We start from the raw sequence: 13,987 nt of genomic DNA, 5'->3' as shown, positions 1-13,987 counted from the left end.
CACTATAAGGCATAACCCCAAACCAATTTGCTGTTGCTTTTCTTCACCCACTATTTCCCCCTCGGGCCCAGCTTGCTTAAAGACGGCAGCAAATTGCTGCTTTTTCGTGCTGCTGCTTCGCAGTGCCACCGCTCGGCACTTTAGCCTTGCTCTGTTCCACCAAGGAGGCTCAGCAGTTCTCTCAGCGCAAACTTCCCCACCTTCACCGAGCTCTCCACTCTCCTATGCGTCTGCTGAATCCCTCCTGGTTGTCCCCGCCGTGCATCGGGGCAGATGCCGAGCTGGGAGAGGCCCGACCCGGCGTGGTGGGCGGGCCGAGGCGCGGCGAGACGGCGCCATCTCAGCGCGCCGGGGGCGGGAGAGGCGGCGGGAATGGGGTCTCCCGCCTGGTGTTGGGCGCTGCGGGCCGCCCGGTTTCCCGTCGGGGGCGGGAGGGCTGGAAGGGCGCTGCGGAGCGGACCGAGTGGCGGGTTCGCTGCTTGCGCCGCTCCATTTGCCGATTCTGCGGTGAGTGATGCGTGAGCTCTCTCCGCCGTGCGCCGGGTCCGCCCCGGGGCGGTGCGGGGCGGGAGGCGAGCGCGGCGGCCGTGCCCGCCGGCTGCGGGGGGCCGGGCTGTGTGTGTGCATGTGGGCGAGCTCCGGGGGGTGGGAGGCAAGAGGATCGCCGGAGCCGGGATCTGCGCCTGTTGGGGTGGGTGTCCTAGCGGGCTGCGTCGTGGAGCTGCCGGGCTGCCCTGTGGGGAGGCGGTCGCCGCAGGGCTTCGCGGCGCGGGGTGCTTGGGGGCGGCGGTCGGACCAAACACAAGGGTGCGAATACCTGCCGAGTCTTTCTCCTGGACCTTAGTTGTGTGGAAGTAACAAGCGGTCGCTCGCCGCTACTGGTGACAGAATTGGGCCACCGGGTAGTAGGTGGTAGTAGGAACCTGTGAAAGTGCAGGCTGCTGGCTGGTGGTTGGTCCGTCCGCCATGCAGCCCAGGGGACTCTTGGGGAGTAACAGCGGCGTGAGGTCTGCTCCATCGAGCCGGCACTTGTGCAGCACCTGTGGCACAGCTCAGGGCACGGACAGCCCTGTGGAAGCTACGGATGCCTCGCCGGCCCCTCAGCACCCAGGGTTTCTCGTCCTTAGCTGTTTGCTGTATTTGTTGAGCTTGAAGCAACTGGTAACATGAAAGACTGCTAGGTCTGTTTTTTAAAGCTTTCAACTTTTAATGTGGTGTTTTGGTTTATTTTAACACAGGTGCTCATTCTTTTTCTCTTCTTGGTGTTAGGACTGATCATATTTAACTGTCAAAACAAAGTGCCCAGGGGGCTGATTATTAAGAGGGCCCCGTCTGTTCCTGTCCACCTGTGCAGCAGTCTCCCTTTGGGACAGGCTGTGTGCTAAGTGTGTTTTGACCTTAAGTCAAAATTTCTGATGTGGCTTCATCCCTCTGGGCTTTCTCTGTGGAAAACTGCAAACTGCAGGTTGGACCATATTCATTCACTTGCTTTCTGGTTTTTTTTTGTTTTTTTTTAGTCCTCAAGCTCCAGGGATGAGGCTCTAAGGGACAAACGTGCCCGTATCTTGTCACGCGGGCTGCCAAAACAGAAGCCCATAGCAGGGGTTAAGCAGGTGGTGGTATTGGCTTCTGGAAAAGGGGGTGTTGGAAAATCAACAACAGCAGGTAAGATTTTATTTTTATTAATTGTTTAAGTTATGTGTTTTGTAATACTTTATAAGGAATATTTGAGCGCTTGTGTCCATGCCTTGTAACTGAGCCCCACTAAACAGCTCTTCACCTCTCAAGTCCTGTTGCATCTATTCAGAAGTTACGTGGGTACAGAGGTCTTGGCTTTCAATGAGGTGCAGACTGAGCAAACAGCTTTGAAAGTCTCTGTCCAGTTTTCTCAGCTATTTGTTATATAGATGTTTCATGACCAAAAGATGAAACAGTAGTTAAAAACCACACAGAATGATTAGAGCCTTGTGAAGCACCTTGAACTCTTTTCTCAGCCCCACCATTAGGTTTTGAATAACTTTTTCTCAAGCCATACGGTTCCTAGGTTGTAGAACAAGATAGTACATAAGTTAGGAATACTGCAGGTGAAAAGATGTATATTGAAAAGATCTGTTTGAAAAGATCTGTATGTCTAAATGTAATTTGTACGTATCAATATGTAATTGTAATATCAATATGTACATATCAATACGTAATATGTAATTGTACATATCTGTATCACACATGTACAAACACCTGTATTTAAAAAATCTCATACCCATACGTATCAAAGAAAAAAATCAGGGTTCAACAAACATTAAGTGAGAGTTGAATTTAAATGAGCCATTCAAATGTTGCTGTATTAATTTATAATGTTGAGAAGAAAAAGGAATCAAGATTCCTGCTTATTAAAATGAGAATGTCTTTTTTTCAGATGAACAATTGATTGTATACCTTGTATGAACAAAAATATTGCACAGCGTGATTTGTTAATTTTGTGCTTAAAATTATGTTTGGCGACAACTCCACTGGCTCATTTTTAGAGCAGGAGTTGAAAAGCAAGGAGGGTGATAATTAGAGGTGGTATGGACCTCTAATTCCTGAGGCATCACAGAAAATATAATCTTAATTTATTGTCTGCATGTCTCTGAAGGACTGTCAGGACTTTTCATATTCTTTGTCCCAGTGTGTTTGTTTCATCAGTTGCTCTGGTTTTCCATTTCAGGACAAGTGAATATTCTGTTCAATAGCTCTTTCTGTTTGTTGTGTATTACTTTCATATTGTGGTGTCTGTTGCTTCTAGCACTTTTTGGTTTGAAATCAATAGTTAGAAGAGGAAATTGTGTTACAGGAAAATGTTTTTCAATGCATGTTTGAATACTTTGGTTGTTTTTTGGTTTTGGCTTTTTCTTCTTCTTCTTCTCCACTCCCAGTATAAGTTTACCCATATGGTTGGTTTGTTTCCTGTCTCTTTTCTGTCAAGTTTCTGGCTTTTACCACCATTCTGCTGCGTATGTACTATCTGAATGAAGATGTCTTGGTTTTGGTTTTTTGTTATTTTCTTGCCTGTCCTCTCTTTAGATTACCCAGAAGATGAGAATAATGTAGAAAATTGATCTTGTAGTCATGAGAAGAGTTGAAAGTCTTAAAAGAAGTTTTCTAATTTATTGAAACTGTTGTTGTTTTCAGCTGTGCAAGTTGAATAAAATTAATGGCTGATGTTCTTGCTCATGTGTTGTTAATCCTGCAGTTTGAGGAAAATAAAACTATTGATTTTACCAACTGTCCTGGCCTTCAGACATGCTTAGCAGAGACTAATGGGCAGAGATTTTTCATTATTGTTCAGGAGAGCTGATAAAGTCAAGACATGATCAGATGTGTCTCAGTTGTATTAACTGTTTTTATTTTTTTTCTCTTGAATGCTTTTATTCTGTATGTAGGATTTTCTATTATTGAAATACAGCCTTTCATGTTAGAGGTCAAAATCCATCTATTCATCCAGCCAACCTGGACACAAGGCTGGGCTTTGGCAAATATCACAACAGTATTTGATTATTGTTCTTTTTCGGTATCAAGTAATGTTTCTTGATTCTGGGCATTCTTTAGGTGTGAAATGCCACTTAAATTGAAGTGTAAGTATTGAAAGTTACCTTTCAGAAGAGTTAATCTTAGTTATCTATACATATTTTATTGATGATGTAGATTAACCATATCTTGGATTCATGCACACTCAGCTGGGTTTGGGCCAAGAAATTTCATTTGTACTGTTAGCTCAACATTTTGAGGATTCATCTGTACTGTTCTTAGGGCCAAACTGGATTTGGAAGTGAAAAAGTCCAAACTAATAAACCTTCCAAACTAATCTTCTTGTGTGTCATTCTTGGTACTGGGTGGCTGGTTATACATATGTGGAGATACCATGGTGACTTTCCTTGGAGCGGGCTGTGAACATTTAAAAAAAAAATAAAAAGAGAAAAAGGTGGATTGAATTTCTAGAATGTATCTACCTTGCTCTCCTACACTCCTGTTTATGTGAACTTACTAGTTAGGGCCAACATGAATGTTTAGGGTCAGGTTAGGTCCTGTGCCACACCTCTGTGTTCTCTTGGAACTGAGGTAATACAAAGACAAGAGAATGCCAGAGTCAGCTGGGTTTTAGCAGAGAACATGAGGTGTCCAGCAAGATATCCAGCTAAAAAAACTCAGGGATTTCCACTATATTATTCCTACTGTCTTCCTTTTATTTTCCTCTTCAGTAGTTGAATATCCTTTATTGAAGAACCATTTTGGATCATACTTTAATTTTCACAGGTGATAATTGTATAGGAAGATTATAGCTATATGAAGCATTTCTAAGACAGTGTGCAGAGTAACCTGCTGCTTTCTTGGTGCCTCTTCAGACATGAGCTGCCACTGATTTTTTTGTGTGTTTGTTTGTTTTTCCCTTTAATTTTTCAGTGGTTTGCTTGTTTTTTCTTCTTATCTTAAATTTCCCCTGATAAGTTCAGGGAACAGTTAGGCATTCTTTTAAATAGCAAACTGAAGTACAAAATCCATATCCTTTATCAGCTTTGGAGTAAGCAGAGGCTGTGTGCTGCCTAGGGAGGTCTGTACAATTTTCCTTGTCAGCTATACAGTTACCCTTTCTAGCTTCACCATTTTGCTTAAAGAAACAATTTTTTCTCAATACTATATTCTTTAAGCTGTGAATTTGGCTCCCCAACTTGTTCTCAGTACCTTCACTCTCTTCCAGTAGAACAAGGTTGCCTGCAGCTAATCTTTTTTTTTTAAAGGCTCTATGATACAGGGATGCGGCAAGGTGTAAAGAAAGCAAAAGATGTTACCTAAGAAAGAGGTGTCTGTCTGTGTGTGTTTTTTTCTTTTGTTGTTGGTTTGGTTTAGTTTTTCTTCTTTTAAAACATGATGGAAAGAAAATGGAACACGTTATCTAGGGAAGCTGTGGATTCTCCCTCCCTGCAAGTGTTCAAGGCATGGTTGGATGGGGCTTTAAGCAACCTGGTCTAGTCTAGTGGAAGATGTCCTTGCCCATTCAGGGGAGTTGGAACTACATGATCTTTAAGGTCCCTTTCAACCCAAACCATTCTAGGATTCTGTGGTATTGCTTGGATTGTAGCAATTACTATTTGGTTACACTGAGGCTTCAAAGAGCTCTTCCAACATAATTGAAGCTGGTGAGCCATTGGAAGGTAGCAGTCTTGCACATGCCGTTTAGTTATGGGAGTTAGGTATTGATGTAAATGTAAAACCTGTAAACAACCTCACAGTCTTTAATTGCTTCATCCTGTTTTTCTATATATGGAATTATAGGATTGTTTTAATTTTATAGTAATATCCACTTAAACTAGTAATATTGTAGAGGTGTTAGAAGCTAAGAACAAAGAATTATGAATGCAGTTCGTAAATGTTGTATGTTTTATTATATTTATTATTGTTAGAAATGATAACATTCCCAATATTTAGGAAATCAGTTTTCTTGTACTTAATAATTTTTTTCTTCCTTTTTCTTGCAGTAAATGTAGCCCTCGCCCTAGCAGCAAATGATTCGGTAGGTGAACGTCTCATCAGCAGCCTGCATGTGAAACAAGGGTGTGAATCATAAATAAAATGGTTACTGGTGGGGGCAGTCACATACAGTAAATCAAAGTATTTAGTCCAACAATTAATTTATGTTTTTTCAGGCACTTCTCAATTGATGTTACTTTGTTAATATTTTATCAGTACCATGAATGACTTAGTAACAGTTATCCTTCATGTGGGTTTGGCTTTCCACTGTGTGTCTTGAGTTCAGCTGCAATTCTGTGAGGATGTGCAGACATAGTAGAGGATGTTTGTGCAGGTTGGAGGAGTGATAAATAATTCTGTCAGTTCTGAGAACTGACTTAATAAAAATATGAGTGAGTGCTGGTTGGAGTCCAAAACATTTTTTTTTCCTGGACAAATTAATGTGTAAAACTACTTTATATATAAATAGCTGAGGGAAAAAGGGAGGTTTCCAAGCTTTCCCTAAGCTTGGAAAGGTATTTTTGGAGTGACAAAGTATTGTTGCATGGTTAGATATTGCTCAAAGTATTAGTTTGGAACCACTCAAGTGTGAAAACCACAGGTCTTCCTTATGACCACCTGCTGCTATAAACTAGGGGTAGTTCTGTCGTGTACATTTATTGCCACAGAGGTAAACTGTAAAGCAAACTTCTCTTCCTTTGTGAGGGTGTATAATGCAAATTTTCAGTTCATAAAGCATTCATTAAAAACAAAGTATCCTCAAGTATGTTAATCTGGTAATTGTAGTGTCTTTTTCTCATTGTAAAAGATGAGTAAAAGAAAACAGCAGGTAGGAGGAGTGAGGTTTAGATACAATCTGCACAATTCCTGTAGGAATTTTGTAAAAGGTATAAAAAAAAATTCTATAAATCAGTTATACTTGGTAGGAAGAGAGTGTTTAATTCTGCTATGTGACATGTACTGTTTGTAATGGTGTCTGGTCTTGATATTTCACAGTTTTTAATTCTGTGTTTTAAATGTGCTGCTGGACTAATTTGATTTGAGAGAAAAATCTGTCATCTCGAACAGCAAAACTGCTTGGATGGTTCCTTCTAATTAACTTTTAGAACATGGCATTTGCTCTGATACTTTAACAAAATGAATGAGATCCTGCAGTGTGATCTGTGTTGTGCCATGGTCATTGAGTAGCTCCATGGAAACCATGTCAACTAACTGCATGTAACATTCTGCACCAGCTTAAGTGTTTTTAGGATTTTGCCTGATACTTTTCAAGCATACAATTTTTGCATTCTTTAAAGTCATATTTAGATGAAGCATCTCTTAGTAATTCTGGTATACACAAGTTGTGGGATTATACCCTTTCATTACGAGTTAAACATCTGGCTTTAAACATAATAGCATGATGCATCACTTCAGTGGCTCATTAAAACACTTGTAAAGGGCACACATAAGAGAGACCATAGTCTAAAATGATTGAAGAGATTGTTGCCGGAGTTATTTGGAAATCAGGTACTGAAAAATAATTTTAAATTAAATTGAGTCAAGAAATTTAAGTAAACATGGACTGCACTAGTAATTTCTGATCTCATGTCTATGTGTTGGTATAACGGTGGAGGCCAGGGCCTCTTGAAAGACAGTGGTAATTGATGAAATATCTGTGAGTCCTATGAACTGATGGTCACAATTTAACAAGCTGCTGTCATGGTGAAATTGGGCATCAGTGAAGCTACAGGTTAGAAAATGTGAAAATAAATAAACTCAACTCTTATCTTGTTTTCTCACACAATTTTTTTTTTTTCTTCAGGATAATGATGGTGTACATAATTTTTCTTTTGAGTCTTTGAGCTTGAATGTGCTGGTGTTTTAATTTTTGTACTTCCATTGATTTCAGTTTACTAGTTTTTTGAGTCAAATTTATGAAATTAGTATCTCTGGGACCTTGATTCACCACAATGTTCAGCTTTGTTATGGTAAAAGAGATAAGAGCTCTTTTTCCAAAATCCAGTGATGCTTCCTGCTGAAGTTTAGAGTGAATTTGTTTGACCTCAGATATGCATTGATGGACCTCTTCATTTTACTTTTAATAACTACTGATTTTGCATCACTTTTCTGTGGTTTCCCTTGCCTTTGTTACTATTGTAAATTCAACTCTTTCTGGGGAAGCAGTAATGATTCTGTTAGTAGATCAGAGCTTCAGAAGCCTCCTTCAACTTCATTACAGTGTCTTATAAGCAAAATACAGACTTATAAGAAGTGGTTCTTGAACTTAATGTGGTATTTAAAGGAGGAAAGGACATGAGAATTAAGATAGACCTTTATTGTCATGATGACCTGTGCTTATTCCTTCATTAGAGACATTCTTGCTGTTACAGGTTTGGTGTTTATATTTTCAGAGCAAGTAGTATAGTAGAGCTAAATAACGTAAAATATGCTGTCCTTCTGGTCTTTCAGGTGTTCTTTTTCTAAGATTATACAGGCCACATACTACTGAGAACAACTGTTTTCTGGCAAGGGAGATCTGTGAAAGATGCTTTCAGATGAGATTGGATTACAGTGGCTTCTTGCTGCTTTCAGTAACAGCTATGACATCTTATTGTTGTATGATAGTGTCATAAGATGGAAGAAGATTAACAGTCAAAGCATAAAGGAGTTTTTTGTCCTGTTAATAAAGGAAAGTTTTCTTCCATCTTCTTTTAAAAGTCTACTTTCTATAGTTAAAAAAAAAGCCACCACCTCCCCCCTTTTCTGTAGATAGATTTTTTTTTTTTTTTTTTTTTTTAATATGGAAGCTTTTAGCTTTTTCAGGTATTATAGTGATGGTTTGAAGTATTAAGACATCTCCAGAGCCTTGGACATTGTCATTGGTGTAGTGTTATTGGCAGAGCTGGGACTAGAACTGAACAGTTCAGGTTTTGCATGCTGGTCCTCAGTTTGCATGTAACCTCATGGTTACAAAGTAAATCAAGACAGAATTAATTTAGATGCCCAGACACCACATCCAAGACAAGGTAGGTTTTTTGAGTTTTGTTTTGGGTTTTTTGATAAAAAGCCAGAGTGGCAAGGGGGCAGCTTCTTACCCTTTTCTGCAATATTAGGCTTTTGGTACCCTGGGTTACCTGCTGTAGATGGATTAGTTAAGAATTATAAGCTCTTGTGCCAGTACCAAGATCTATAAATCTATACAGTGTTCTTTTTGTGTTGAGACATAACAAAGTTTTACCCTTTTGTCCCATTTTTAATTTCTTGCTTAGTTTGAAGCTGATTCTTCTCGTTCTTTTGATGTACCAACAGCCAGTTGCACTCCCCTAGGAGCACTTGGGAAGAATTTTTGGGTTTCATGCCAGGACGATTCATATTCAGACTAGAATGACTATTTATGAAAGCTGCCTGGCCAAAGAGGATTTATTATAGTAGAAACAAGTTGAATTAATAGATGGCAGCAATAATAGCATAGAGATTGCTTGTTTATGAACAGAGTATTTTAGTGAGCAAACACCAGCTGTGCATGACTAAGGATGGCACAAATCCAGTTGGGAGGCAGTGTGCTTGTGCTGTCACGATGAGGCAAGCTCTCCAGTTCGATTTCCTTTGACTCTTCTTTTCTTTCCAGGACCACTTGGCATTTTTCACTATAGGATGAAATGTTAAAGGCATCAGTTTTAATTACTGCAGCCAGATTCTGTCAGGAGAGCAGGGCGGGACCAAAAACTGAACTATTGGTCAAGGATGATTTAGTCTTAGGGAATGGCCTGTGTTTTCCCAAGCAAACCCACTGGTTGCTGAGCAACGTAGTGTTTTAAGTGTAAGACCATCATCAATGGCTCTGTATAGACGGGGAGCATCCTGGGGGGTGGGAGGGGGAGCAGAGGCCTCTTCTTGTGTTGCTTTTAACTGAGGCAGCAAAAGGCCAAACACATTGCCTTGTAACATAAATAAAGCTGGGCAAATTAGATGGTTAGCTGAATGAAAAACATTCAAACAGTATCACAGTCAAAATGTGACAATGCAGGGTTTTTTGGTTTTTGGTTCTTTTTAAACCAGAGACCTGGTGTGAATATCTGCCTAATATGCTTCAGTAAGAGATTTCACACAAATACAGGATGTTATAGCATAGGTACTATGTGATTATAAGAAGAGACTTCATGTGAATTCACTATTATAGAAATAAAATTAGTTATTTTAAAATGTGTATTTAATGAAACAACACACAATAATTTAAAAATACTCAAAATCCACCTAGCCTACTTTGTTTACATTCCACCTTTTTTCAAATATTACACTCCTGTAATTAAGCTGTTTGTCTACAGAATCCCATTTGAGCGCAGCATTAACAGATGACATTGCAATGTATATACATTTCTTTGTGGTAAGGAAAAAGTTCCATGATTGTGGAACAAAAAAAATCTAGAAAAATCTAGACTATAATGGGCTCCTTCACTGAACAATTACAGTGTGAAGGCAAGGTTTGACCTATTTTGTTTTCCTTCTGTGCAGCTTTCCTATTTATTAGGGTTTGATATCTAGGCATTTTTACTTCTGCTTAGAAAATCAGAAGACTTTAATTGCTAAAGATAAGGTGTTCATGCTTGTTTCTAAATGCTAAAAAGTTCACAAAGCTGGAGATAACAGAATTGTTTTGCATTATCTTGCAGCAACAGCTCAGCTTCTAGATCAGCCGAGAAAACAAGTATAAAGCTTTAAAAAAATCTTAGTTTTTCAAGTAAAAAATTAATGAGTAAAAATATTTTTAAACACAAGCCGCTTAAGATGTTTTATTTTAATCAAATGACCATATGCTTAAAAAAATGAAGTATTTTTTATTTTCCTCAAGTTGAAGTATTTCAGGTAGTGTTAATTACATGCACCCTGGGTCTTTAAATCACTGAAAGCCTAGTGCAGGTGTCAGGCAGACTGATGTGAAAGGTGAAGCATGTTTATAATAATTTGGCATGGAGTGGAAGTCTTGGGACATTCTGTAGAGATTTAGTGATGTTTCATATTCTGCTTTGGATATTGACAATTCATATTAAAATCGTGCTTTATTGAAATTTTTTTTCAATAGGATACATAAAGTGCAAGAAGGCCAGGCAAGGTTGAGATACTGGTATCTGATTATTTAGAAATCCTAGTAGGAGCTTAGTAGGAAAAAAGTGCCAAAGAAGTTCTGTAGCTGACAGAAAGTCAGGAGTCCTTCATATGAAGAAAAGGGGTCTTTAAACCAGTAGAAGAGAGTGTTCCAAACAAGTCTGCACTTCTGGGATAGAGAATGAGAAAACTCCATTTGTTGGTACTTTTTTGGCTTTAATCCAATTTACAGCTAGGCACTTAATTAGTGTGCAGCTGAGAGAATTGAGGAATTAGGGAATAAAGGATGGCTATTCATGTGCCAGTATGTCAAATGAGGAATCCAGAGCCTATCCTGATTTTAAGTTCCCTTTTGTCCTATGTGTTGCTCCTTGCAGTTTAGGATTAGCTCTAAGTCTATAATGACATTAAGAGGATAAATTGAGAGTCTTGATGGTGTATTAAGAGCACCAGTTTTAAAAATAGCTGCATCTGCACTTAGCTGAAATATCTGTCTTTGAAATGGGCTGCAGCTTCTGAATATTGGGAGCCCTTCTAATGTAGGGAATACTTCATCGTTTAGGACAGGCTCATTAACCTGTGCCTCCATCCCTCCCAGGCTGAACACCAGGGGATTTTGGTGGTCTACAGAGTTTACTTCAAAGTAAAATATCATCCACTTCATGTCCAGTGGGGATACAGATGTCCTATCTAATATGGAAAGCAGTCTCAGGAAGATGAGCAAAAATGAAATTAATGCTCTCAGAGTCTCTGAGATGTTAGCAGTAATGTTGATTAACAGCTGTTTATATCTCTTTTTTTCCCTTTTCCCTTTTCCCTTTTCCCTTTTCCCTTTTCCCTTTTCCCTTTTCCCTTTTCCCTTTTCCCTTTTCCCTTTTCCCTTTTCACTTTTCCCTTTTCCCTTTTCCCTTTTCACTTTTCCCTTTTCCCTTTCCTTCCTTCCCTTCTTGGAAGAAATCAGTCGATGTCACCAGATTCTCCGCTGAACAAAGAAGTATGTGTGGAGGAATCCTGTGATATATGAATGGAACTGGTTGAAAAATGTGGAACTTGAAATTTTTTTTCCACTAATATTATGTGAAAGATGAAAAAAGGTACCTAAAGATAAAAACCTACCTAAAGAAAGTATATTGGAGAGACTACTCAGCTCTTAAGTGTCTGATAAAAGAGTTGATATGAGGAAAGATATGGATCATTTTGTCATTATCATGGACCTGTTATCTGCCCAAAGACTGTGTATAGTTTACCTTCCCAAGAGAACAAACATAATAGCATTGAATATTTTGAATTTACATAAGGAAAAGCAAAGGAAGCAAAACAGGACCTCTCTGACAATATATAGAGGGAGTATGTTTGATACAACCTTCAGTAACTTTGTTTTAATTTTTTTCACCCAAAAGGATTTGTTACATCTAAATTCAGAGCTTGAAATTCATTAGTTCAGAGTACAGCTGTCTTGCAAATCTCTGTCGCTGATAAGGCAGTGGCCAAGTGCAAAGGCTAAACTTAAACTTAAGTTGGGAGTCCTGCCAGAGAAGTTAAAGGAAAGGATTTTTTTAGTGAGGTTATCTATGCTTTTAGCTTGTACACTGCACAAAATGGAACTGTAGGTTTTTTATCTTTCAGGGATATATGCAGGAATACCTTCTTTATCTATTGATGTAGCATTTGGTTTTCTTGTAGATAAAGAATCTATACCTGATGACTGTGAAAACTTGTTTTAATTTCTTACTGTAGGTGAGAAAAATTTCTAAGTTGGAATGAAACCTTCTCTGTGTTTGTACGAGGCGCAGTGATTATACAGATGTACCTTATGCTAAATATTTGTCAGAAATCTTTGAAAAGGTCTAATTGGGCAAATTAATACCTTATTGAGATTAATTGTAGGAGAGTAAAAGGACTATGTAGTCAATAATGTAAAAGCAGAAGATGAAGAGGAGTTGTAGTTTTTTACCAGAGTCCTTTACCCTTTAATATTAATTAATTTATTTATTATTGTGGTCTTGAGCTCACCAATGATCAGATCACCAGATGGCAGCTGGCAGCAGTACTGCAGAAAGAGCAAATCCTAGCAGTAGATAGCCTGTGCTAGAGGGCATTTAGCTAGAAAAAGGGGGAAATCTTAAAAGCATTGATACAGTAAATGTGAACATGTGTGAATGGTTAAGTATACTTTTTGCTGAATAGACCAAGAGAATACTTTTATGTTTTCATGTGTTGACAGTATATTTATTTTTAATTTCGTGATCTTTCTGCCTGATGGAATATTGGTATGCTCTGTATGAAGAGGCTGGTAATTCTTCATGTGTTAGTTTGGTATATTTTTTCAAAGTAGCTTGCCATATGTCCAGTGACATGGAAATACATAATTAAATCATATGGGAATGGTTAGTTACATTGAGAGTTTAAGCTGTTTTGAAGTTGCAGTAAGGCAGCCAAAAAAAAAATACAACTTTCTAGAAAGTATTTTGCAAGCATAGTAAATTCGAAGATTGATTCAAACTTTCTTCCACAGCTGGGCAGGTGTAAGGAGGAGGAGAATTGTTAACTTGAGAACAGCTGTTCTCAACTTTGTTACTGCAATGCCAGGTGGACAGAATGCTGCTTATTTAATAGCACAGGATAGAAATATTTTTATAAGGAGAAAATGCAGCCAGAAGACGATGGTGGAGTTTTATTACCTGGATCTTTTTCCTGCAGAGTGCCAAGAGTGGCTGTAGCAGTGGTGAATGCTGTGCTTCCAAAACCACGTAGAAGCTGGGGGACTTTGGCATGTTTGGGTGTGCTTTGAGTGCTGCATTTCTTTGCTCATAACCCTAATGTTAGTACTTTAGAAAAAAACCCATCATTGGTATGGGACTTATCTGCATATGAAAATGTCAGAGAACACTGGAGGAATCAGAGTTTGCTTGTGGGTTGTTTTCGTTTGTTTGTTTGTTTGTTTGTTTTTTTCAAGTTTTTTTCTTGGCCCTGCTTGCAATTCCCTGTAATCTATTCCTTCTGCCCAAGTGTTTTTTTGCCTTGTCTGATGCTATAGATACTTTTAGGATTTATTTTAATACAGCAATAGATGTGCTGGTTTATATGTGGGGATGTTATATGGGTGAAAAAAAAACTTATATAAATTTAATTTTTTTTATTAACTCATACATCTGGATTAAATCTCATTCATGAGAAGTATCTGGTGTAGGTAATTCTGATTAACAGTTTCACGTGGCAGCATCCAGGTGTGCGGAAATGATTTTGTCTCTTGGGAATTTAAAACGTTGTAAATGCTGGAAGAGAAATCTATACTGTGCTGTGCCTGTCTTAAAAGATCCCATGAGAGCTTCCATAATGCTTTTCCAAGATAATTAAACATTAAGTGTAAGAGTTACTATTCGTATTCTTAAAGTGCTTG

General features: G+C 38.8%; 1 protein-coding gene across 6 annotated transcripts in view; it reads left to right on the top strand.

Annotated features, from left to right (window-relative positions):
• The first annotated feature begins 235 nt into the window (after positions 1–235).
• Positions 236–13,987, top strand: part of NUBPL (NUBP iron-sulfur cluster assembly factor, mitochondrial) — a 71,256-nt gene continuing 57,504 nt past the window's right edge. For 2 of the 6 annotated variants that reach the window (XM_071746164.1, XM_071746163.1), the window contains exons 1-2: positions 299–507; positions 1,518–1,665. In XM_071746164.1, the coding sequence (XP_071602265.1) occupies positions 373–507; positions 1,518–1,665 (283 nt within the window). In that variant the 5' untranslated portion in view covers positions 299–372. Of the gene's footprint in view, positions 508–560; positions 692–1,517; positions 1,666–5,510; positions 5,546–13,987 lie in introns of those variants that run through there. The other 4 variants (XM_071746162.1, XM_071746165.1, XM_071746167.1 and 1 more) reach the window with 4 other exon arrangements.

This window comes from Heliangelus exortis, chromosome 5 (assembly GCF_036169615.1).
Source record: "Heliangelus exortis chromosome 5, bHelExo1.hap1, whole genome shotgun sequence".
NCBI lineage: Eukaryota > Metazoa > Chordata > Aves > Apodiformes > Trochilidae > Heliangelus > Heliangelus exortis.
This window is presented reverse-complemented; position numbering and strand designations above follow the sequence as displayed.